General features: G+C 42.2%; 1 protein-coding gene across 1 annotated transcript in view; it reads right to left on the bottom strand.

Annotated features, from left to right (window-relative positions):
• The window catches only part of LOC144755620 (CMRF35-like molecule 1), a 164,590-nt gene that overhangs the window by 37,014 nt on the left and 101,191 nt on the right, over nucleotides 1–26,385 (bottom strand). Inside the window, exon 3 of the mRNA XM_078644741.1 lies at nucleotides 16,309–16,396. Coding sequence (XP_078500867.1) covers nucleotides 16,309–16,396 — 88 coding nt within the window. The remainder of the gene's footprint in view (nucleotides 1–16,308; nucleotides 16,397–26,385) is intronic.

Here is a 26,385-nt window from a genome sequence, read left to right as displayed (position 1 = left end):
CTAGATAAACACACTACACCCACTCCACGAATTCATGTCCATAATTACTAAACTAAGCAATAGTAAACATATCTAACGGTGCATATGTATACAGATCCACCCCAAAATACATTTTTTGCTCTGAAATGGCAGATGCGAAATACACAAAAAATGACTATAGGTACAGTATTTCAAGCAGAGTAATCATTCATAAAATAGGATGCCTATATATCAGCGGAATGATTTTGCGAAAATTACACATGAAATGGCTCTTAATACAGAAAAGAAAAGTGTGAGACCATTTCATCACATATAAATACAGTTATTTGTAAATATGCTAGAGGCTGAGGTAATATATTGTCTCTAGAGTTCCTAAAAATAGAAGCTCTGTTCTCTAAGAATAGTTCTACTTTAAGCAGAGGATGAGTGCCAAAAAAAAGTAAATATTTTGGAATCGTGGAAAAAAATAATTTCGTTTTTCAGGGGAAGAAGCCAAAACAGTTCCAAATATTTTCCAGAAGCTTTTGTTTTTCAAAGCTGAAGGCCAAATTCAGAGTTCAGGGAACGCTGAGTGCTCGTTTGCTTAAAAGTTATTCTTTTTGTTCAGGGGAGAACATCATTTCAGATAGACTTTCAAAAAAGCAGTTTACCGCTTCAGGTGAAAGTTCGACCAAGTTGGAAAATGCCGCAACTGTGCAGTCGTGAGAATGATTGCTATCATCGATGTATTGATCAGCATTGCTCACAGAAGGTCGTACCTGGTTGATGCTGCTCTCATCTTGCACTTCACTACCCTTTAATCGCAGTGGTGAAGTCTCAACGAATGCCGTCATCAGGATGGGTAACCGCTGGGGACAACACGATGCATGAGCCGTTACAGGACTAAGCAAAGTATCTGTATCCAATGGTACATCTGATTGTAGTGTAAGACAGACGTCCAACACGCATTCTTCTCCGCATAGCATACATCTTAGCACAGGTAAGATACAGTTCTGCCAGATGGGTCTGAATGAAAGAAACCAGGTCATATTCAGATCTCTTAGCCGGGCTAATCCAAGGACTTTAGTTATGCGGTCCCAATAGCGTATAGCTAGGATCGTTTCTTCCATTGTTGCTGGAGTCTTGTCTGTGACATGGCTTGCCATAACGAAGCAGGAGTATCAAAAATAAAATGCCTGCTACGAGTCCCAACAGGAGTGGAAGGCCACCAAGGATCGAATGGACAAAATTAGGAAAGATGTCCAGGACTGCTTTGAAAGGTGTCAACAGTCCCGAAAAAATTGTCTTAAATATACTCGGGATACCATTCGTATCTGAAATGTTTAAGATTTGGTTTAGCATTTCTGCGAAATGTAAGGGGCAATTTGTTGATAATAGTGCATGTATCTCTGTTGTTGTCCTTGCAACCTGGAGATCATACGTTTCTTTTGATGACGTCAAGGGCACAGGCGTCTGTAGAAGAACAGACTTCATTCTGCTTAAAGTATCAATTCGAATAGAAGAGATTTTCAAACTGGGCCAAATTTTTCCCTCCCTGTCTGGAGTGTCGTTTGGATACAATACTTGCATACAACAAGTGACCATGGACGAAACGCTTACAAGATAAGCTTTTCCTGGCATCAAGCCACAACATCTGTGGTCCACAATTAGAATGTAGCTCCCGTTCAAAAGCCTTCTAAAGAATGGCTCAATTCGAGTGCAGGTGTGCCAAGCTGGTGACATGAAAGGTTATTTGAAGTCCCCTCACAGGCCCCATGTAGATTTATACCCTGACACAGAAGTATACCACTTAGTGATTTTTCACAATTATCACCACTAAGAAATACTTTCTGTCCTTTTTCACTATAACATGTGTGTGTGTAAGGTAATTTCCATGATGACTTAATGTATCCTTTACCCAACCTTTCATACTGCCCTGCCTGTATATACTTTTGGCAGTATCGAAATCGGAAAGTTGTTATCGGAATAGTTATGATTCCGTGTATTATCCATTCGATGACAGGTCGTTCTGACATTGTCAATGGTAATCTCTCAAGTTTTTCAATGCTCAGAATTGTATACTCTGCTCCTTTTTGTGCCAAGCTGATTTGTATATCAGTAAGGTTAAAGATAGAGAACAGTGACGTTGTGTTGATTAAACGCCAAGGCACGTAGCCTGAACGCAGATTTTGTAACGTCCAGCCAAGCTGTACAATAGAACGCAATTGGGACTGACAATGTAGTAAGTCCTGCTCTATTATATCGATTGCAGATGATACAATACTGTCCAGTGAATATATTCTGGAAGACAGAGTCATTAACCCATTGTCCACAACAAAAAGTGATTTTTCCAAATTAATACGGTCAATTTCCCGTAATTTCTCTGCTGTTTCAATTTGAGTTTCTTTCCAAGCTTCGTTATAAGCTGCATATATAGAGGCCGCTATGAAACGTTTTTGACGCTGTTTGCGTGGTCCCATAATGAAATCACGCAAGTCAGCACCTTCTTTGTAAAGTTAAGTGTTGCTTAATTTCTGCCAGTGTGGATGTCTGTAGCCATTCAAGGCACAGTTTTCCTACACTGTATGGTGTAACTATCCCTGGATGTTGTCTCTGGGAGTATCTAGGGTCTGGCCTGGTCAATTTGAACCCCTGTATTTTGTTCAGGAATCTATCTTGACAGTTATTTGTGTCTGTGGGCCAGATCAACCATTTTTTCCAATCAGGATGTGTTCTGTTTTGGTTTAAAATATGGGATACGTCTATCTCAACATCTGTAGTGCTATTACTGTCAGGTGTTGGCTTTGGAATAGACGGTTTGTATAAGTCTTTAATTTTGGCCAGGCCAAGACAGGTTGTTTGTTGAATTGTGTCATTCAAAAATATAATTTGTTCTGGGATCATGCAGGCTCTGAATAATGATTCTATTCCTTGGACTTGCCAATCTTTTGTACCCCAGATGGTTTTTGTTTCAATGTTATTTTTCCAAAAATCAAAACCAAATGTATTCATTTTTTCAAAAAATGTTTCTGAATAGATTAATTTTGTATTTGTCAGCATGGTTTTCATTCCTGTCTTATTTAACAGTTTGAAATAAAACGTTTCTGCTTCACTTGTGTTAAACCCTGAGAAGTATGGGAATTTCTCATAAAATGTTTTTGAACTACCTTTTGGTGGAGTTGCACAATGTTCCCATTGATTATAATTTAAAACATTTCTAGGTTGAGCAGATTTATGCAAATAATGGTTAGCATAGTGATTGTAGCAGTACATCTGTTCATAATTTGATGAACCCTGTAAATAATCATGTTCTGTAAATTTTGCTGACATAACTAAGTCTGACATCATATCATTAATACTTTCAAAGTCCCAATCATCAGAGAATGTGCTCGGTTTTACAAAGTCACTTAATGAAACCTTAAATTGATGAGGATACTTCAAGCTCGACCGGGCCATATATTTCGTAATCTGTTTTGTCCCATGCTACCCCACCGGGTAACGGATTGGCTGTGAAGTTTACTGAAGAAAGTTCTCTTTTCTCGATGTGTGAAGACTTGTGTGGCTTTAGGACCAGGTTGATATTCTGGCTTGCTGTGTCCATTGTAATATATTTTCCCTCAATGAAGTGTCCCAAGCATAGCACCATGATGAGCCAAAGCAGGAGGAAAAGTGCACCTAGCACCACCCAAAATTCAATCCATGGGGAAATCAGATAGGTTTCTTGTAGTTGATGAAAGAGTTCTTTAGTTTTGTCTTTAAAAGTTTTTGTTGTTGTTGGCTGTTCCTCAGGTTCGCTCGGATCCTCAGAAAGGTCATCGAAATTGATGAAGTAGCCTGATGCAGTTCTGTCAATTGTTGGAATTGCTTCTGGATTTTTCTTTGTTTCATTAGCATAGTCTGTGGCTACATCGTTGTAGACAGGTGTTTCTTGACGAATTGTTGCAATTTGGGTTTTAAGAGGCATAAGTTCCATGGCTTTGTTGCATAGTCCTCGTTGATTCACTGTAGGTTTATCAAATGTGATTAGTCTCTCAGTTTGAATCTCTTGATTTGTAGCAAACTTTGGTGTTCTGCTATTTCTTGGGAGTCCACTTGGCCTACTACTTATTATTGGCCACATGATTGTGGTTTAACCAGGTCGATGGATACAACTCGGTTCTCCTTTTTACCAGCAAGGGGAGGTAGTACAACTGATCTTGTTCCGTTGACAGCTAAGACAGGTACTGCTTTTCTGTAAGAAGGCCCAAATTCCTTCTTCACCGCGATTATCTCTCTGACCAGATCCCCAATCTTTGGAATCCAGACAGGCCTTGCTGGGACAGGTGGTTTCTCTTCAGTGGCTGTTGGCTGTTGTTTCAACTTTATGTTGCTCAGGTCTTTTCTTGTTTCATTTAAGTCCTGTAAAATAGCCAAACGATCTTTGATATCAAAGCATTTTCCTTCTACCACTGAAGTCTGACTATCGAGGTCCTGGATATGCATTCTAGTCCTGAACAATAGTTCGTACGGACTGAAACCTTTTAGAGAATTTCCTGGCAGATTGTTAAGACTACGTTGGACACTTATTAAATGTTTGACCCACCCAACCCCCGAACCTAATACCTTTGCCGTTATAGATTGCTTTATGTCTCGGTTTTTTCTTTCCACCATCCCATTTCCCTCAGGAAGGAAGTGATAAGATTACCGCAATGCAATGCCCATGCTGGTCATGGCCTCCTTATAAGCTCGAGAGCTAAAAGCAGGATCCTGGTCAGAATGTAGCATGCCAATTGCGTCTATGCCGCTATAGACTTGAAAATCTTTTATAACAGTTCAGACGTCAGCCGAGAGCTGGGGTCTACATTTTAAGTGAAACTAGTCTCTTTATGTTAATTTGACGCATTATTCCTACTGGCTTTTGCATATAGATAGCATTGTCCTATCAAAGCGAAGGGCCATGGCAATACACCGGCCGGTTCGCCACTGCGATCTCTGTTGCAGTCTGGGCAGTTTATTGCGAATTTGTGATGTTGTAGGCTCATTCCTGGCCACCAGTATATTGATTGTAATTCTTTCAGAGATTCCTTAATTTTAAGGTGTCTTAGACCCTCACCCATATGTGCGTCTGCTATTAACAATACTCTCCTGTTCGTGTTTGGAATTACCCTATCCCCACTCCAGGGATTTGAGCAAAAGGAACGGAGTTTGCATCGATTATGTATGTATAATTGAGCGGATAGTTGACGGGTAGCGCTGCACAGTCGCCTTTTGATGACGTTTTTACCGCCAGCATCGTTTCCCCGTCTATGTATTTTCCTGAACGCTTTTTTGTAGCTACGGAAGCCGGCTTAGTTGCTTCCGCTGTGGCTGTCTCAGCCAATGAATTCCCTGTAACGTGAACGCCATCACGTTTATGACTCAATGAATGTATCACGTGAGTCTTTGGTAGTTCTTTCTGTAAAATAACTACTTGTTCCCAAAGCGATTTTTGCTTTATTGTGGCATCTGTGTCATCTTTGTAACCGTTTTGAACCCATTTCTGCAAGTCGTTATTGTATGATTTGACGCAGTAATGCGAATCGCACACTATTAGTGTCGGGAATTCGCGATCGGCATTATCTAGCGCCATTTTTAACGCTATTACTTCAGTTTGCTGATCTGAATTGTTTTCTACAGAGTGTGATTTTGTTACCAGAGGTTTCAATTTACCTCCGCGCCACACGTTTTTAACGATCTCGCATGTGGCGTTATAGGCTTGTTTTCCCCAAACTTAGGGTTGTGCATATCCGTCTGTATATATTACACAGGCGTACTGTTGTATGGGCAGAATGTTGATTGGCAGAGGATATTCTCTTTCATATTCTAGATTTTTTAATCTTTTCATGTTTGGGCCAAAATAGTATTTCACTTTGTCTGTAGCAAGAGAATTTTCCCATTGTATCCATTTTGGATTTAATGCCACGGTAGTTAAATTACATGGGCTTGTTAATGCCTCAAAGGCTGATTCTGCTGTTATAACAGTAATCCGTCTGCCTTCGGCTTGGTCTCTTTCTTTTGCTACAGCTGTTTGAACCGCATGTACAATGTTTTCCTTAATACTGAATGTTTTTTCAGCTTCTGTGTACAAATGTGATTTGTATGCTATCGGTACCGTTTCTCCCTCATTAGAGGTTAGGTATGTGAATCCGCGGTAAACATCGTTTACAACGATGTTTTCACAACGCGGTACCTTTACACCGCGGCTGTGACAACGCAAGTCGTTACCACGACTTGCGCTGGAGGGCGCTCAAGGTCTAAAAATAGTTAATTTACTATCCTAACACCTTCCCTAGGGTCCACGGGGACTGGTGTTAGAATAGTAAATTAAACTATTCGAAATCCGCGCCCCCCCAACGCAAGTCGTGGTAACGACTTGCGTTGTCACGGCCGCGTTGTAAAGGTATGCGTTGTGACGGTACGCGTTGTACCGTCATATATCCGAATCCGCATCTTCCTGGGATGACCCGGATCACAAGGTTGCATGTGTTATCGCGTGTTTGCAATTTTGTTTTAGCTAACATGTCTGTTTGCAATGATCTCAAAATTTCTGTGTGTTTTTGAGTCCAATTGATTGTTTTAAAATCTGGTTTTGTTAGTTCATAGAGAGGTTTAACCCTCTCTGCATAATTTAGAATGTAAGTTCTTCCGAAATTCAGGAAACCTAGAATTGATTGTAAGTTTTATAGCGTTCTTGGTGCTTGGATTACAGCACATTTCTCTAAGAAATTGTCTGCCAGGCTTTTGCCTTCACTTGATAATTCATATCCTAAAAACATGACAGTTAGATGGGCAATTCGTGACTTTTTAAAGTTGAATTTGTAACCCTCTGCTGCGAACCCAAGTATTATGGTGTTCACTCTTTTCAAGTGAGTATCCAAGTCATCATCTGTTAGATAGATGTCATCGACATAAGATAATGCCTCATCATCATACATTTGTAGTAATTCTGTTACTCTCGCTGAGAATAATCCTGGGCTGTTCTTGAACCCCTGTGGGAGTCGACAGAATTTTTTCTGCGAGCCCATTATTGAGAAAGCGGTCAAATACCTGCGTTCAGGTGCTATGTTTTGACAAAAGAATCCATTAGAGATGTCTCATCCCATCCAACATGGTTTTTATACAATGCAGGTGCTTGGGCTACTGCCCACTTTCTTGCAAGTGTATATTTTTTATGAATTGGAATGTGATTTGAGAAGGCAGGCATAATCATTTCTTTGCCATGAGGGCACTCTCTGACAAACTCCGGTGGCCAGTCTATTTCAGCTAAAAGGATGTCATAGCCTTTGGAGAGGTTATCCCAAAATAGACCCCATATTTTCCTAGTCTTATCTCCCTCTATACGTAATGTTATTTCGTATATTTTATGAGGTTTGCTAACTCTGGTATCTGCAGTTTCTACCTGAATGTATTCATTTGTGTCCACTGTCTCCAGATGATTCATCAGGATCTTGCGAGCTATGCTCACTTCTGCTGCGCTGTCTAGCATTGTCTGAGCCCACTCTCCGTTTTTCAGCTGTGTCCTCAGGATCCTCGGCATGTTTGATTATTTTAATACTGGCTACCTTCTTTTTTGGAAATTTTAATTTTTTACTTTGATGAGCAGGTTCCTTGTCTTTGGACTTGACGTGCTCTTCCCTGTGTTCTGACCGTCCTCTTCTTTCCAATTTCTGCAAGGAAGTCTGAAAAGATCGAGAGGGACGTGTATCAATATCTTGATATCTATCAGGTTTCTTCTAATTATCCCTATTTCTAAGGTTGTATCTTTTCTCAAAGGGCTCCCTCTGGGGAGACTTGTGTCCTTGGTCCGGAGATCTTTCTCTCCGCCGAGGAGACCTGCCTCTGGACTGGAATCTTTTTTCTTTGGGAGTGGATTGTTTATTTCCATCCCAGCTCCTTTTTGGAGTGTTTAGATTATTTTTAATAAAAATCTTTTCAGGATTTTCAGTTAGTTGGGGTTTTACTGGCTTCCCACCCAAACTATCTCTTCCTAGCTCTTCATAGGATTTTTCTATGATTCTGGCAAGTTCAAATGGTTGTTCTGCTATATCTGTTTCTTTCAATTTCTGGAGGAAAGTTATATCCTCCGTTGCCAATTGAACCAACTCTCTATATGCCTTTGTTAATTCTTTTATTTTAACTAAGAGTTCTTCGCTAGACATTTTATCAATGTCAGGTTGTGGTGTGTAGCTGGCTAGAACCGGCCATGTTGCTCCTGGTCTACCTAGTGGACTGAGCCTGGTGATGTGATTATTATGTTTAGGGCGCCTTTAAACCAGAGCAGGTGCTCTTGGTATTTTAATGGGATTTCCACCTCCTCAAAAGGAGTGTACTCTTCCGGAGGTTCCTCTATTTTGTAATAGTGGAACTCACGTGTGACAGCGTTTGCTGCTGGAAAGTTTATCCATGAATAGAATACCTCTGTCTGCCGATATTCATGTGCCTCAATTACGAATATGACTGTACCACCTCTCGATGTTAGTCCATTTTCTATAAATTTAATAGTTATAGTTTTTCTTATGTTGACCGGGATGAGTATTGCATCCGGGTCAGTCTGCAGGAGACTTGTGTCATCCGCTAGGAGTTGAGCTGCTATTCTAGCTGCCTCCCTTTCTTCTTCACCGTCTGACATTTTACTGACAGGAAGGTTTTTGTTGCAGATCAAGTTTCAAGGAAACAAAGATTAGGTGCACAATATTTTGGAACACTGTATCCTTCAACGTTGAATAAACCACAAACTATACATAGAAATCTCTTCCTACTAAGTTCCGGCGGATTTTAACCTTTGACCCACTCCAGACGTCTTTGGAGTATTTACGGGAAAAAAGGGTCTGTGTGAAAAAACACGACTGAGTTACTCTAACGTCTTGCGTTAGATTTATCGCCTTACCAAATGTTGGGCGCCATGTAGTGTAGTTCCTATAGTCCCAATAGGCTCTGCGCATTGGAATAATATCTTCAGTAGTGTAGACGTAGGACTGAGGTTAACTAGGTCTCTACTGACTATATTAGACTTAAGTTTTTTGCCAGCTTGATCAGAGTTCACTAGAAACTTTCTTGAATAAGCGAGGAGGAGTTTAACCTCCCTGGATAGACAAGAAGGGATTTAGTTTCTAACAACCATAAGACATGACAACTTTGCTCTCCCTGAATAAGAGTATATCTCTAGAGTCGTGTGAAAACAAAAGACAGCTATTTCACTCAGTCAATAAGTGCGTACTTAGTTTCACCAGATTGCAGAGAAAAAGAGAGACGGGCGTTTTCAATAAAAGGTGTTATTTATTGAGCAGTCTCTTTCCTCATACAAGAGAAATGAATTGCTACAATTGCAATACTTATAGTTAAGTAAAGTGCATACAGTAAAAGCAGGATTATGAAATAATACTGTAAAAGCATTGATATGGTTTCTTAGCCATATGATACTTTAAAATGGATAAAATAGATACATACATATATACATTGACTAATCGTACTCAACTGGTGCTTCTAACTACGCCTACCCCGGTGTACCTGACCTAAGCCTAATACGTGGGAAGGAGTAAGTAAGTAGCAGTTTAAGTTAAGTTTGTTTTGCCAAGGATCTGACTCAAGAATTCTCTGTAAGGGTTTAGTCAGTTCAGTACCTGGGTATTAGAAGGCAGGAGGGCTGGTATCTCTCTCTCAGGACTCGGTATCCCAGTCACCCGCAAGGGTAAGCTGGAAACGCCGGAGGCTGGATTTCTCGGCAAGAGAAAAGACAGCGTCTTTCTCAGCGCGTCAAAAGGGAGGGGCAGCGTCCGTGGGCTCTCGCATCAGCTGGGCTCTCGGGCAAGTAGTAGCTGCTCCAGATTCATCACCACCGTGTGTTTGCTTAAGGCAACGTTGGTATATTTATACCTGAAAGGTGCCGGGTTTGACGTAAGGCTGGACATAAGACGTCAATAAAAGATGTCACTAAGAACTGGTCGTTCTTACAGTGTTTTACATGAGTTCTTGGACGAAATCAAAACAACGGCAGCAGGGATTTCCCAGGTTGCTGGAGGCTTGGATTTGTTTAAGAACTCGGTGTGCTTTCTAGGGGGCTGGAGGAATAGGCTTGCTTAATGTGACAGCATGCGCTATGACTGAATTATGAAAAGTGTTTCTATGCCGTTGTAGGGATATTATTGATTTATAACCACACAAGGGCAAAGAATAGGAATATCGATTCAGGTACCTAGATAAACACACTAAAATATGGCCTGTAACCCAGGAAGTAGGGATAAGATCTGGACTCTATTGTTGTGATGGAGAGGAAAAACAAGTGGGTCCAATGATAAAGCCAAACGTGCCGGTGGCTCTGGTGTCTCCAGAAATTTTTCCAAGGGCGGTGTAGAGAAATATGGACAGGTTCAGAAACGGCACACTCCATATGGAGTACTCCTTCTTCTCTCTGATGGTCTTCACACTCAGTATAGAGAGTTAAGAAGAGACTCAACATGAGAGTTGACAAAATGAGGACACAAAAAAAAGATGCTGCTGTTAGATGAGCCACATAAAAGGATGGGCAGAGGAGACAATTGACTACTACCTTGTTTTTAGGATTTAGTTAATTTCACAAATTGCATTAATGAACAGCACAAAGCCACCTGGCTGTGAAGAGCTGTTCATGACAATGAAGTTAGAAACTACCTTCCTTGGAGTTTGTCTTTTGACCCTTGTAGATGTGTGTAAATGCCCAAGGAACAGGCTTTCAAAACCAAGGACATGCTGCTGACCCTCAATAGATGCAATAAGTTTACAAAACAGTAATAGGAGGAATGCTTGAATTAATCTCAGCCACTGGTAATCACTCGGGCCGCATCCCAATCCATTGTTATTTTGCACACCATGTCTCCTCTGTTTGGACCCAGCTACATGCAAATCAGTCTTCACCCTGCTCCAATAGGAACAGTCCATTCCGAACTGCTAAGCCAGGTTCTCCCTGAACCAGAACACAAGCAACACAGGCCCGGTTTAGCCCTAGTTATGGACTCATCAGCCGGGTACAGCTTGGTTCCAGAGATGCAGTGTACACAGGACCCACGTATGGGCAAACCCGCCCCACTTAGGATGACACAATAAGCATACATAACAGTGGAGTGGTAGAAGGAATGGTATGGAATGGAAGGAATGGTCGCTGGTAATCACTTGAGCCACATCCCATTCCATTGTTATTTTGTACACCCTTCCACCTCAGTTGGGACCCAGATAAAAGCAAATCATTCTTGACCCTGTTCCAATAGTAATGGTCCAGCCCGAACTGTCAAGCCAGATCCAGAACACAGTGTGTCGGGGAACATCCTTTACAACGCAACTTTTACAACGAAGTACCTTTACGACGCAACCATTACAACGCAACTTTTACAACGTCTTCCGCTGGGGGGGCGCTCTAGGATAGGGAATAGTTTCCAACACCTTCCCTAATATCCACGGGGACTGGAGTTGGAATAGTAAATTAAACTATTCACTATCCAGCGCCCCCCAACGCAAGTCGTTGTAACGACTTTCGTTGTAAAACTTGCTTCGTAAAGGCATGAGTTGTAATAGCATGCGTTGTAACGTCATACATCCCAGTGTGTCTACTTATGGTGCCACACTGCGTGGGATGGGTATGCCCAGACGTGGACTGTAGCTGGCTAATGAGCCCATAACTAGGGAGAAACCGGTTCTGGGTTGCTTGTGTTCCAGTTCAGGAAGGACCTGGCTTGGCAGTTTGGGCTGAACTGTTCCTATTCGAGCAGGGTCAAGATTGATTTGCATACAACTGGGTCCAAACTGATGTGGCATGGTGTGCAAAATAATGATGGGATTGGAATGCGGCCCGAGTAATTACCAGTGGCTGAGAATAATTCAAGTATTCCATCCATCACCGTTTTGCATACTGTAGATAAGCATAAACAATTTTAACTTGGTGAAGTTTGTATTAGACAAATAATCCACATCCCATCTCCATTATTGAACAATCCTAGGATGCAGCATATGGAATCTCAGATTGCGTCCATAAAGATATAAGGAATCCCTGTGCCAGACTCTACAGCCTATTTAGAAAGATTGGGGTCTTCAGGAGGTCCATGTTTGCTAACATGTAGTTCCTGTTAGTAATAATCCTTGTTACAGTGTCATGGTTAAGAACAGGATTAGAGTGCATGGAGGGACTGGAGGTTTCTTATATAGGTTAGGAGTTAAGCGACCAACACTTTCTCCAAATATTTGGAGAGCCAAGGGATGTAGGTGATTGAACAGTAGCTGAGTAGATAACTTGGTCAAATGGTGCTAATTATAAGATGAGACGGGTAGGGTTGTGTTTGGTTTTGTTAAAAGTTAGATCAGGAGTGATTTATTAACATTGGGCAGTTAAACATCTCTCTGGGATAAAACACTATCAGAGGAACCTTGGCATTCTACCCTGGGTAAGCATTCCTGATAGGTGGCAATAAATGGAGAGACTTATAACATGTTCAGACACAATGAAGCACAGGAATGACTGCACAGGTAGAGAGACATACAAAGAGTTCAAAAGACATTTACAGAGAGTTAAAGGTACTGAATGAAATACTGGAATGCCAAGGTAAGAAAGTTATACCATCATCATAAATGATATACACATTCAGCAGAGGGAAGAGGATTCGTTCTCACATTCAGTGCAGGTCTAGAGTGTGAGAAGCCCTCTGATCTAGGGCTTAGCAGAACTTTATCACTCGAAACGTCTGGACTATTTAAAGTCTATACATCGTGAGGTTTTTCTTCCTTCTAAACAGCTTGTCAACTCCAATGGCAACATTTTGGCTATTAAGGCTTTCCTAGGAAGTAGTTCATTTTGCAATCATATGTCATTTGGCTAGCAAACACTGAAAATGTGCCACATACGAACATGACTTCCTTTTTCAATAGCAAATTCAAATCTTCCCAAGTAACGCATCTTCTTCTAAATACTATAATCTGGGTGACAACCCCTGGGTTTAGTATAATTTCATACAGCCTACATGGATCCTTTGTAGGTCAAGGCCTGCCAGACAGTGAAGGCTGTCTGGTTGCAAAAGGCCTATTGTGAACTCACAGTGAACTTACAGCCCACCCATTGCTTACTATTGGTTGCTTTATTGTAAGTCTTATTTGCTTGCTTCTTATTTGATGGCTTGTCTTCCACTCTTAGGTTTGTCACTTTCATGAAGCATATCTTCTTTACCATCTTTTTGATTGGCTAACTTGCATTCTTTCAATGTCCACTTTTAGGTCACTCCCTTCTTTTGTTTTTAGTCCAGAACTCCATGAGAGTGGAAGTGTTTTCTTGCTCTTTTCTATGCACCTTTTCCTTTACTCATATCCCCACTCTCCTTGCTTCCCCAAACTCATTTGCAGTGACAAAGCTCATCACAGAATCAGTCTCTGGGGATTACGTTATCCTGCTTATGCGAAGAAGAAAAAACGTTCTAGTTTGCTAGGGAGCATAACATCTGCCTTGACCTGGGAATGCAGTCTTGTTAAATAATGTGTCATCTGCATATCCCTCAGTGTTCACAGAGAGAGAGTCAGCTGTCCACTGTTAGCTCTGCGTCCTGGGATATGATGAGGCCAGCTCAGCCTAGTTCTGGTGCATGATACCCCTCCAGTCTGTAATTGGTTCAGGCCAAGAGGGCAACTATTTTAACATACATTTTTTGCTACTTGATGTGTGTGGTCTCCCATCACACCCTGTTGCCACATCCATGTCCACACAGTTGACCTCCACACACACACATTCTCCTGTTGGAGAAAGGAAAACCTATCTACTCTGAATACGCTATGAAGGATACCAGCTTCATTTTAGGGTGATGCATATCAGAAACCAAGACCAACTCCAATGGTGATAGGAGGCGAAAGCTTCTACTCTGAGAACAAGCACACCACTAATGCCAGGTGTGGTACCTGAAGTAGGAAACAGGGGAGTGTCATTGAAGCAAAGTAAAGATTTCTTCTCTAAAGTCCCATCATATTTACTCTCCCCATCAGGGACATATCCAAAATATGTCAAAACATATATATAGAGCTTGCACATTGCTCAGCATTGCTTGACTTTCTTTCCAATGCTTCTTATTCTCTTCCTTTCCATCCTCTTCTTGTATTTAGCCCTCACCTGGAGAATCACTTCTTTACCACCCTTCTGAATGAATGATTTTTTATCTTTCCACTGCTTACATTCAGAGTACTGCTTTTTCTTAAATCTCTCCTTGAGAGTTCATGTGATTTCTTGCTCTTTCTCTCTCTTGTGTAGCCGACCCCAGGGCACTTTGTGTAGCTCCTTCCTTCACTTCACCTCAGCTTGTCCATATTTTTTCCCCACCTGGGCTCTTTTTTTGTTGCTTTTTTAAAAACGTATTTCTTTACCATGTCTTAAGCTCCTCCATTCCTCCCTCAGCCACTTTGCCCTGTTCACACCTCTAAATTGATTCGTCTCTTGCCCACTCCTCTGTTTGTTCTCTGCCCCTCCAGAAGCAGTTTTCTTCATTCTTATTTATCAGTTTTTTCAGGGGTTTGGCTGCTGCCATTTGCCGCATTAAATAAAGCACTTTCACACAAGTAAAAATTCAGGGGGAATTTACAAAAAAAGTCTCGCAGCGCAGGCCCCCGCGAAGCTACGCTGCGTTGCGCGACAGGGAGGGAGCAGGATGGTGCCTTTCCCTTGCACTGGCGCTGATTACAGCTGCCGTGCGCCATGCACACACCTTAGTGCCCCAGCGCTAGTGTGGGTGCATGAGTCCAGCATAGGTTTTGTAAAGGAAGGGTATCCTTCCTACACAAAATACTATGCTCGACACAAGGGAAAGCTTTACCCAGTTTATATGCGTGCTGAATAGTGCAGCACGCATGCAAAGTCGGAAAAATAAGGAGAAATGAAAGCATTTCTCCTTCCTTGCACCTAGTTCAAAAGGGCGCATTTTTCTCACGCTAAACCCAATCTACTGTTTTTAGTAAATTTGGTTTAGCATGAGAAACCTTGGGTGGTAGCATGGGCACGCCCATGCACCACCCTCGGTACGCCCCCTTGGTGCAAAGTAATGCAAAGCAGCGGAATGCGCTGCTTCACATCACTTTTACGTTATTTCCAGCGCAAAACAAGTTTAATGCTGGACCGGTAAATTCCCCCCAAAAATGTGCGCCGTTCTGCGTCACTTTTGTGAAACACCGTGCAAAAGCTTAGTAAATCTCCCTCTCAGTTTTTATTTACAGCTCCAAGTGGTATGTACCATCTTGGAATGGTAAATCAAATAAATTAAATGGGGACCACATTGTTCCGTATATACACGCCTGCTTGGTGATGCATGTATGTGCATATGTCAGCACACGTGCATGCACATAGATATTGACATGGCCACCAGCAGTGTCATAATGTGTACTCTAGCATAAACACGTTCATGTGACCGCGTCTTATTTTTATGCTACACAAATCACCAAAAACATTTATGTTTGTCGATGCTTCACATCTTCTGCAAAAAGCCTTAGCAAATCAGTAATCTAAAAGGCGAGACCTGTTGACTTTTGCCAATGCTTGTTCTAAAATGTTAATATAGGTAATTTTAAATTGGTTGAAAAGCTACAGAAGGTACAAGTGAGTTGGTTGCTGCCACAACAATGACGTTTTGTCAACCAGCCCACCAAACCCTAAATCGCTGCCAAAGATTTTACCTGGACTCATGAAGCACAATGAGTGACTGCCCATATCCACAGACTTTATTAAAACATTTAATAACATTTTTCACCAGTCCTTCTTATCACAAGCTTCTTGCTAGTTACAATATTGTTTTTGCGACAATATAGAGATTGCTTGTTGATTTCTGCCTTCCACAACTCCCCTTGCAGAGTCACAACTTCAAGCTTGAACAGTCCAAGTGTTGGTGAACCAGAGGGTACTTCAACAAGGTTTCTATGCTGTCTCTGGTGTAACTCCCTGGATTGGTGATTTACGCACAGCTGCACTGTATTAAACCTACACTGTGCAAATACTCTCCCCTTCTGCCCTGCGAGCGAGTTACCTACCCAGAAAGATGAGCACATTTTGCACAGGATAGACAGCAATATGCACATCATAGTAAGACATGTGCATATTCTGTGCAGGATTGTGGAAGTCACACATACTGGACATTTCAGGAGAGATGAGTCCATATCTCTAGATGACATGGAGAGATATGCACATTGCGGCCAGATTCTGTGCATGATCAGGGAGATGGAAATTTACCCAGAACAGAACGTGATGTGCACACATTTGTAGCGGACAGAGGGAGAAGAGCTCAAGCTGCACAGAGTACAGGGAGAAACCCACATAAACCTATGCATGTAGGAAGAAAGCATAAGTCATACCTGGAGTTCTCATCGCTCTCCTTGTTGTCTTCTTCTTGGCTCTCATCTGTGCTGTCAGTTAGTATTCTTTCTGGGGAGTTTGTAAAACCTGGCAAAAACACACAGGTACAGAGGATTGTAAACCATTGATGCTCACACTGAATGTGCAACGGCAGCCAACTGAGCATGTGACTGAATTAATACAGTGATGATGGAAACACCAAAGCTTCCTGACCCCCTCTTACCCAGCAGCACCCATCGTCAAGTATGCCACACCCAGCAATCTATGCACACAGCACCCACTGCGCAACCTGGAGCAACCCTTGCTCAGCATAAAGCCCCTATTGCATAACAGGCAGCATCCTACTGATAGAGCACTCAGCATCCTTCTCAGTCTAGATCCCTCACACAAAGTGCACCTCTCAAATGGAGTAGTGACAACCTGGTCCCACTGCAGCACTCACAAATCCTTGGACTCCCTGGGATACCACAAACCTGTGTTCAATCATGCTCATACTACCTTATGAATTGCAAAGAATGAGGGCTATATTTCCATCTTACTATCCAGATGTGATGGGTAGAGGTAGACTGGGTATTTGGAGACACCACTAGAAGAATCTTGGTGTCTGCCTCTCAATCATCCAACATCATTACTGCCTCCAAAGCAACACTGGTGTGTCCCTCTTCTGCAAAGAGACAAAGGCAGGCGCATTTTCTGTGACCTTTTTCACCTTTCGCAGACCCACATAACCTGGGCTTGGTCTTGGCATCTTTACATCATTCTCTTTCTAGTGCTGATTACCCCTAACTCGCAGATTTTAACTCATGCTTATTTTTAGCTCCGGGAGATTGTTCCGTGCTGTAAAATCAGCCCAAACTGCACAACATGGCATTCCAGAGGGCACTGCTTCTTTCTGCTGCTCGAGTAGACTATAGTTCTGCTTCCGGGTCGTGGCCCGATTCTTCACTCGGCGCATGTGTCTCCCCGGCGTCCAGGAAGTTGTCTAGCTCAACCCTCTGGTATAGAGGTAAGTGGGGAGATGCGAGTCAAGGGGGAGGTGTATGACTCACGCTCCGCTTCTAAATGGAAAAACAAAGCTCAGGTCCCTGGTATTGGAAAGTGGGTGAGTGAGACAAAAGGTTTTAGTTAGGAAGGCTTTATGACGTGCTGTGCATGGGTCATCTTGCGGTTTTTATTTTTTATTTTTATTTAGAAAGTTTTATAGCGCGCGAACAAGATCCTCGCGGATATCAGAGCGCTTTACACACATAGGGGAATAAAGATAAAAGAATAGTTAAACACAGCATTTTGTGCAAAGATGACCATGGGTTACAAAGACAAAAGAATAGTTAACAAACCATTTTGTGCCCAGATGAGCGAAATAAATGATTACCCATATAGACAAGGCAAGGTAACAAGGTGCCCTGGGTGATCTGGCTGATCGTGGCCATAAAACGGAAAATAATGAGTCTCGAGAATTCCTTAGCCTAAATTCATGTGAATTTAGTCAAGAGGATCGATTTTACTTCTTTTTTGAAGGATGCCGTGGAAGAGATAAGTCTGGTTTCTGGAGGGAGAGCATTCCAGATCATGGGCGCCATACCTGAAAAGGACCGTTTATATGTTTTTTTCTTGTCGAATCTTTGTGGTTTTAGCAGTAGAGTTTCTGTGCTTCTTGTGGTTCTAGAGCCACCCGAGACTGTCAATTTCTGAGCGAGGTAACTGGGCGAGTTGTGATGTAAAGCCTTATGTGTCATGCACACGATTTTCAGATGTATTCTAGCTTCGTATGGCAGCCAGTTCAAGGATTTTAAGTCAGGAGAGATGTGTGAGCGTTTTTTGAAGCTAGTGATGAGTCTGGCTGCAGCATTAATAGAGGCCCTTAGGGGTGCGGTTGTCGATATGGGGAGGCCACAGAGAGCGACACTTCCATAATCTACTCGAGGGATAACTAGAGCTTGGACAGCAGTCCTGAGGTCGTTGGCTGGCAGGAAGGGTTTCAGCTTCCTCAGAGTATTGATTTGGAAATTAGCTCCCTTAGTTGAATTACTGATATGTTGCTGCATATTTAGATTGCCGAAGAGGGTTATGCCTAGTGATTTCGCTGAGTCCACGATGGTTGATTGAACGTTGAATGCAGTAAGATGTTTAAGCCAGTTCCTTGGCTAATGCTTCCACTTGCTTTATAGAGATTAGATGAAGGCATTAGGATACTATTTGGCAAACATGAGACTAAATGCTGGTAGTATCAATATTTCATGATGGCTAAATAAGGTGTGTATGTATTCACAGGTTCACAGTTGGTGGCTGCGTTTTACCTCATGGGAAAAAGTTGTAAAAAACCCAGAGTGAGTTGCTGATCGGAGTCCACTTGGCAACCACTTGGTAATTATGACACAAAATATACACACTTCAAAAAAGTGTGGTAATTTCGACATAGAATAATAACCCATATATGTGTTTTATGTCTCTGGCACAATCTTTCTTTTATCTTGTTTGTGAACCACTACAAATCTTTTTAGAAGCATCAGTGAGGTGGAGATGCGTCCCGGAGCCCTGATGAAATTGCCATAAAATGTGCGAGGCAATGAAACATGTCGGCCGTTCCAATTAAGGTGGTCTACACATGCTCTTCTTTTTAGTCTGAGTGAGCCACAACTCATTTTAGCTTAGAAAAATGTTTTCTTTCGCACTTTACGGGGTCTAGAAGGTTGATGGATGATATGTTCATCTACACTTTATTTTTTTCACCTATTCTCACACAATTTCAAGACTTGGGTAAAAACTCCCACTTTCCCCTTTACTTTTTTTGTCATGAAAGTTACCGATGATGACAACGTCAGCAAGCTGGCAAGTACCAACCTGTAGCTCTATGGGTGGTGCTTACGTGAGGTACTCCCCACACCTTTTTTCTTTTTCTTTAATTGATGTGACCTTGTGTATGGTTGTTCGAGAAACTCACATTTTATTTAGAAAAGAACAGTTGGAGGTGGGCAGGACTGATAAACAAGCGTAGCCTTACCTAGGAGTATACAAATATCCCTTTTTGTTGATGTAACATTTAAAGGTTGCAGTGTTCTATGTAACCAGGTCATTGGTGTATGGATTTGTGAGTGGAGGGCGCGCTGGCATTAATCCCTCTATTGCTTAAATTTTTTTTATCATAGTAGGAAGCACCGGGTCCGCAGGCTAGCCTTCGTAGGACTACCTATTTTATGGCCTCAGAAGGCTCACATGGTTTTTATGGGCAGGACAAAAATGCAACAATGTCCCCAGAAAAATGACAGAGCATGAAGGACGTTATTTTGAGAAAAATACTACTGGCTGAGAACACTTTTGGCAAAAAAATCCCACCACATGTGCATTGATCTAATTTTGGCAGGGTTGCCTCTGCTGGAGGGGTGTAGGTGGGGCCTTCAATGCCCGTGTGCCTTCATGGTAAACCACCATGACCCAAATGAGGCAGTTGATGTGTCCTATGCCAGTACAATCTGCCCACCCAGTTTGCTGTCTGCCTATCAGCAGCTAGTGCCTGCTGGCTAAGTGCTACTGAAAGTCAGCCAAGAAATTCCTCAGTTCTACAGGGCAATAGTCCATGAGTGGACAGCCAAGAGAATATACAATGCATCATACACTGACCTATAAACGTTTGTTTCACCCCTTGAACCCAGTCACCTATGAAACTCCTTGGCAATGACTTGGATCATTAAAGTTATTGTATTAAATGGATTTGGGTGAGTCCAAACAATCTGATCAAGGCACCCTTCACTTACTAATACTACTCTGCTCACTAGTGTTCAAAACAAGAATGACCATGTCCCAAAGATAAATTAACTCAATGGAGCCAGTGTCTTTTGGTGCCAACTCAGTTTTTGAAGGTGCCAAGTAATTTTAAAACTAAACGAAAGCTCTGGGGCCATGGGAAAGGGGGAGAGAAGGGTCAGTTGCAGCTGGAGGTGAAATGAGTGAGTGGGGTTTACCTGCTGCCTCCCTCGCCCCCAACGTGATGGCATTGTCCAGTTTTTCCTTTTCTAATAGCTTACTCCACTCTCCTTCCACTCCTCCTTTTGATTCTATTGTTCTTTCTAGGATTTTCCCTTTTGAAACCAACTTGGGGTTGTTGCAGCTAGAGTTCTGACTTGCTTAAGCTGAGAGCTGTGCAATCAGACAACCTGTGGTACACTGCATTATTTGTGGGGGAGACTGATATTTACCACTGGTTCCAAAAGGCCTCAGGTAATTCAGATATAAGAACATGGAAAGGTTTTTATTAAGAAAACTGCTATGAACCACAAGATGAACTCACTGTACCACCCCAGGAGCAATGGCTATTTTGAAAGATTATTTTCATTATTATGGGATTAGTTGCCCTTCTCTTCATCTCGACTCTACCCCAAGACGTTATTTTTATTCTCCAGCACAATGTGGATGATGGGAATGAACCCATTTCTGTAGCTCGCATCACACCATCCAGGATGCTCTGGGAGCTTTCAACAAACATGTCTGGACATTGTCATGGTTCTTTGTGCAAGAACCCCATGGTTTTCATAGACGTTCTACACAGATGGAATGCCACTTTATATGTCATCGGATGACTCACCATACACTGGGTGGACGGTCTAATGCCATTTCTGTCATTGTCACATCCACTAAGTTAGTGCTGCCAAATGTAGATCTGATGGTAGCTTTGCCATTGGTAGCACCGCTTTCCAGAGAAAGCAGAAGACTGTGGAGAGGGCAATCACATTTTTAGGCAGATGTCCAGCTATTTCCCTCCACGAAATGAGGTCCTTAAACTGTTCTCTTTCTTATGTGTGTTGTTTACTCTGAACCATAAGGAAGGGGATATGTGTAGCTTCTAGATTTTAGCATCCCAGCATTGCTTTAAAGCATTCCATATGCAGCACTGTTATATTATCCATGCGGTTAACTTGTATTCCACAACTTACAGCTCCATGAGTTTGATTGTGCTGGACGATGGGGGTCCTCACTCTTGAGTAAACTACCAGGTGCCTCACTATGTGTATATCATTCATACTTCAGCCACCTTTGCGTTCTGTCCTGGAAGAACCACAGAGAGGTTTGAGGAAGGATGTAACATAATTGGCTGCGGGGAAAACACTGCATTTAATTCTGTCTCAGCATGTGACAATCCTAGCATCCTTCCTTGATTTAGCTTCCTTTACCAGTGCTGGGCAGATGCTGGGGCTGAGGAGGAAAAACACCAACATCCAACTACACATCAAGCCTGGAGCTGATGCTATAATTAAATACAGAAAGCAGCATTGCCCCAAGTGAATTCACTGCTTCACTTTATGGAAACCAGTTAATACAGCCATGTGGAGCTGCTTCTTTGAGTAAGGAAAGCACTCAACAAGAGCCATTTTGCTGTACTTTATGGACGATGTTGTCTCTTGGCTTGGGAATGCAGAAGCTGCACCAGTCTTTCCAAGCAGGTGCTCCTTTAGGAGCAAACACATTTAGCCAATTCTTGATGAGAACGCATGAGGTAATGGTTCACAGGGGACAGTGTCTTGAAAGCTAATTAATCTCAGCAGGAGGCACTGAGCTTCACCATTGTTTTTTATAGTAAGATTTGAGGGCTTGAACTGAGTGCACTGTGGCCTGGCTAAATTTGCTCTGAGGCATGGGCTAATATAGCAAGAAGGGCTAAATAGCTGTTAAATGAGTCTTTGCTGGGGTGGGTAGTATCTGCCACTTCGCTCTGTGGGTCTCCACAGTGAGCCAGACTGTGCTCCGATACTGACTCAAGAAGAGTCACATGAAGATGGGTGCCCTGCCTTTAGCACAACATAATTCATGCCAGTGCTACCTCTTCAAGTACATGTTCCAGTTCCTGGCCATATGATCTGTCTTAAGGATGTCGCGTGTGTAATGTCCTAAAGGAGGAGGAGTCCCCAAAAGAACAGGAGGGAAGGATATTCAGAGATGTTCCTCGGTCACAGAGCAGCATTTAATTTCCACCGATGAACTTGGGTCTAAAATAATCAACTGGAGTAACACTTTCCTGTAAATACATTTATTTCAGTAACCATCCAATGTTAGACCAGGCAAGTTTCTTTTTTTTTTTTTTTAAACATTTTTATTTCATCAAAACAAAGAATACATACATTTCAAAGCCTAAAAAAATGTAATTCATTTTTCCTCCCGCCCTTCTTCCCTCCCCCCACCCTGAAATTGGATCCATACACAAACAAAAATACAATAAATAAATAAAAAAGAAAAAAAAGACCATAGAGCTGCATTTCATAAGTAAAGACAAGCAGAGATAGTATAACCCAAGCTGCTAGCACTGATCCGGTTGTTAGAGCAGCCAATGTATCTACAGTTACTATAACCTTACTCTACCTGAAACCCATCTAGCCACTGCTTAATTGGGGTCCAAATTCCTCTACCCCTTTTCCTAGCCTTATATCCCCTTTGTTCATAAACAGCTATTTCGGATTGATATTTAGCTAGTAGTCTCCCCAGCCACTGCTGTCCAGGGGGTGGTTCGGTATCCAGCCATGCTGTGGCCAAGCATAGTCTAAGAATAGTCATAGCTATTTGATGTCTCCACTGGATTTCCAGATCGCATATGCCTAAAACTAATAGGGCCAGTGAAATAGAGATTGGATAACCAAGCTGAGCTTCAAGTATTTTGCCCACCTCCTTTATTAGATTTTCCAGCTTGGGACAGTCTGCAAATAAATGAATGAGATCGGCTGCAAATCAGCCACACGGTGGACAGTGAGTCCCCTTCAACCCCCCCCCTCATTTAGCAATCTTCGCTGGAGTCATATAAAGTTTAAACCAAGTTTTATAACATGCAGGCTGTACAGCAGCCTACATGAAGAAAACAGAGAGTGCTATGACTGGTTTGGTTGGCCCTTGGGCCGACCAAACAGTCAGCGCCCATAACATTGAGCAAGCCACACCTCACTGACCCGGCCACCTGCCCGATCCCCAACCAGGCATACACTTCTTCTGCTTTCTCGCAGTGTGAGAAGCAGAAACCTAAATAGTATTTCTATTTATACCATCTTACGTTTCTGCTTCTCGCACTGCGAGAAAGCAGTGGGCCGCCGCTCCAATGCCCATGTGGAGGAGCCGCCGCTGGACGGGACCAGTGGCAGGGCTACACCTTTTGCCGCCTGTGGCATTCACTGCCTTTGCTGCCCCGAGGCGGACGCAGGTAAAAGCGAAGAGCAGGGGGTCCTGGACACAGACAATGACAAGAGTAAAAGTGCCAACAACCCCAAAACTCGTGCTGCCCGGGGCGGATCACCCCTCCTTGCTACGCCACTGAATGGGACACTGTGACAATAATTTAACTGCCCGTGCTATTCAGAGTAGAATGGCGAACTCATATTAAGTTTGGTATGTTTGCAATGGGTCCTTCATTCAAAAGTATGGAACACACTGGTAATTCCTCGGTACTTGGGTATAAAACTGTTTTTAAAGTGTAATGTCCCATGGAGGCATAAAATACAAGCTTATGGCTTTCTAGTTTTAAAGATATATATACACATTGCGCAGGGGACACACTTTACATTGTTTTTCTGATAGGAAAGATTTATTTGTATCTACACCTTTCTGTCTTCTGTGGTCAGATCACTACTCTATTCCTTTCTCTTGTGATCTGAGATTACCTTGCCTATACCCTTCAAAATCCATGCACACTACAGGAATTTCCTGGGAAAAATCTATTCTTTAAAATCCCTTATGCTGCTCTCTCCTCCCTTCCCCCGTGATAGTGGTAGATGTCTGAACTAAAGCCATGTATTCTAACAAAGTGATCTCTTTGGCCTTACTCTTTATAGTTCTCCACAAACTCTAAACCCAACGAGTCCTGCCATCTGCCTTATGAGTCACCACTGTTCTGGCAGAAGCCAAGCGTATCTGTAAGAAGCTGAAAGACCCCAGCCTCAGGATTGTAATCCTCCTCACAAGGTATGGTCCATCGCCTTCTCCTTCACATGGAAAGCATCTGTATTCTTGACACTGCCCAAGTTGGCTCTGCGTGTGCCCCTGGTACTGAAGCTGTGCTCGTCTTGATACTGAATGACCTTCAAATGTTCTTGGATAGAGAAGAAAGGCATCCCCCTACCTTCTTGGCCTTTCTGTAGTTGTAAACAGTTTCTCTGAGTCCGTCGTAAATCAGAGCCTCTTTGGGACTGGTGAATGGTGTGAGGGACAGTGCACAACATTTGCTACTGTATTTTCTTACAGACATAGCTCTTCCTCCTTTTCACTTTTCTTTCAAGTGTCTCTCTTGTAGCATTCCTCATCCTATTTAATATCTAACTGGCTCCTTTTCATCCGTTTAATATACCTTGCTTTTTACACGTGCTTAATTGTTGTTCCCAGTAGCCACATAGGGGAGAAACCTCCTCTATGTGGCAGGAGTGTCTAGACTCCGGTTTGTTTCTTTGGTTCACCAGGCTGTTTTCAGTTTAAAAAAAATAAATTATTTACAGAAACTCTGTTGTGGGGTTGCCCAGCAACAGGAAACAGGCCCACCTGCCCAGCTCAAGGCAGGGCCTTTCCAATGCGCGACGAGCAGCGGGGGGCTTGGGATCACTGAAACAATATAGATGTAAAAAATATAGAACTACAAGAATATCGAGTAAAAAATATAGAATGCAAAAATATCGAACTCCTATCTCCAAACAGGTAAGTACAAAAATATTGAATCAAAAATATCATTGTAAAAAATATAGTTAGTCAAAATATCAATTTTTTTAAAATGCTTTAAAGTAATTAAAAATGAATGAAATAATAAATATAATTAACTTAAACATACTTAAAATACTTAAATAACCTTCAAATTAATAAATAATTAATGTAAGTAAAAAAAACATACAAATTAATTTGTTAATACATATATATATATATATGAACATAATATTAATAAAATATTTACTATATTTTTACCGTAGGATAGCGGAAAGGGTAAAATTTACTATTACCACTCCAGTGAGTGCAACAGTAGAGAAAGCGTTGGATAGCGTAGGGGTAAAAATTACTATTCCCACTCCAGTGAGTTCAACAGTAGGGAAAGCGTTGGATAGCGGAAGGGTAAAAATTACTATTCCCACTCCAGAGAGTGCAACAGTAGGGAAAGCGTTGGATAGCATAGGGGTAAAAATTACTATTCACACTGCAGAGAGTGCAACAGTAGGGAAAGTGTTGGATAGCGTAGGGGTAAAAATTACTATTCCCACTCCAGAGAGTGCAACAGTAGGGAAAGCGTTGGATTGCGGGAGGGTAAAAATTACTATTCCCACTCCAGAGAGTGCAACAGTAGGGAAAGCGTTGGATAGCATAGGGGTAAAAATTACTATTCCTAATCCAGAGAGTGCAACAGTAGGGAAAGCGTTGGATAGCGTAGGGGTAAAAATTACTATTCCCAATCCAGACAGTGCAACAGTAGCGAAAGCATTGGATAGCGGAAGGGTAAAAATTACTATTCCCACTCCAGAGAATGCAACAGTAGGGAAAGCGTTGGATAGAGTAGGGGTAAAAATGTATATTCCCACTCCAGAGAGTGCAACAGTAGGGAAAGCGTTGGAAAGCGTAGGGGTAAAAATTACTATTCCCACTCCAGAGAGTGCAACAGTAGGGAAAGAGTTGGATAGCGTAGGGGTAAAATTACTATTCCCAATCCAAAGAGTGCAACAGTAGGGAAAGCGTTGGATGGCGTGAGGGTAAAAATTACTATTCCCACTCCAGTGAGTGCAACAGTAGGGAAAGCGTTGGATAGCGGGAGGGTAAAAATTACTATTCCCACTCCAGAGAATGCAACAGTAGGGAAAGCGTTGGATAGCGTAGGGGTAAAAATTACCTATCTGCATTTCTCCTGCAAAACTAAAAATTTGAAAGTATTCTGGAGCATAATAAACAATCTTGAAAATGGTGGTAAAAGAGCGAATAGCGCTAATATCGGCAAATCCTGCGGGACGTCTTTAATTTTTAATCTCTATGGTTCATCCCTAGACATACTGCTTAATACTAATGCCGTTCATCAAAAGTCAAGCCTGTCAAGCAGAGATGACGGTGGAACCTCTATGAATGTTCAGTATCGCAAGCAAGCT

This window comes from Lissotriton helveticus, chromosome 5_1, assembly GCF_964261635.1.
Source record: "Lissotriton helveticus chromosome 5_1, aLisHel1.1, whole genome shotgun sequence".
Taxonomy (NCBI): domain Eukaryota; kingdom Metazoa; phylum Chordata; class Amphibia; order Caudata; family Salamandridae; genus Lissotriton; species Lissotriton helveticus.
The sequence above is the reverse complement of the archived record's forward strand: the minus strand, read 5'-3'. Positions and strand labels throughout refer to the sequence as shown.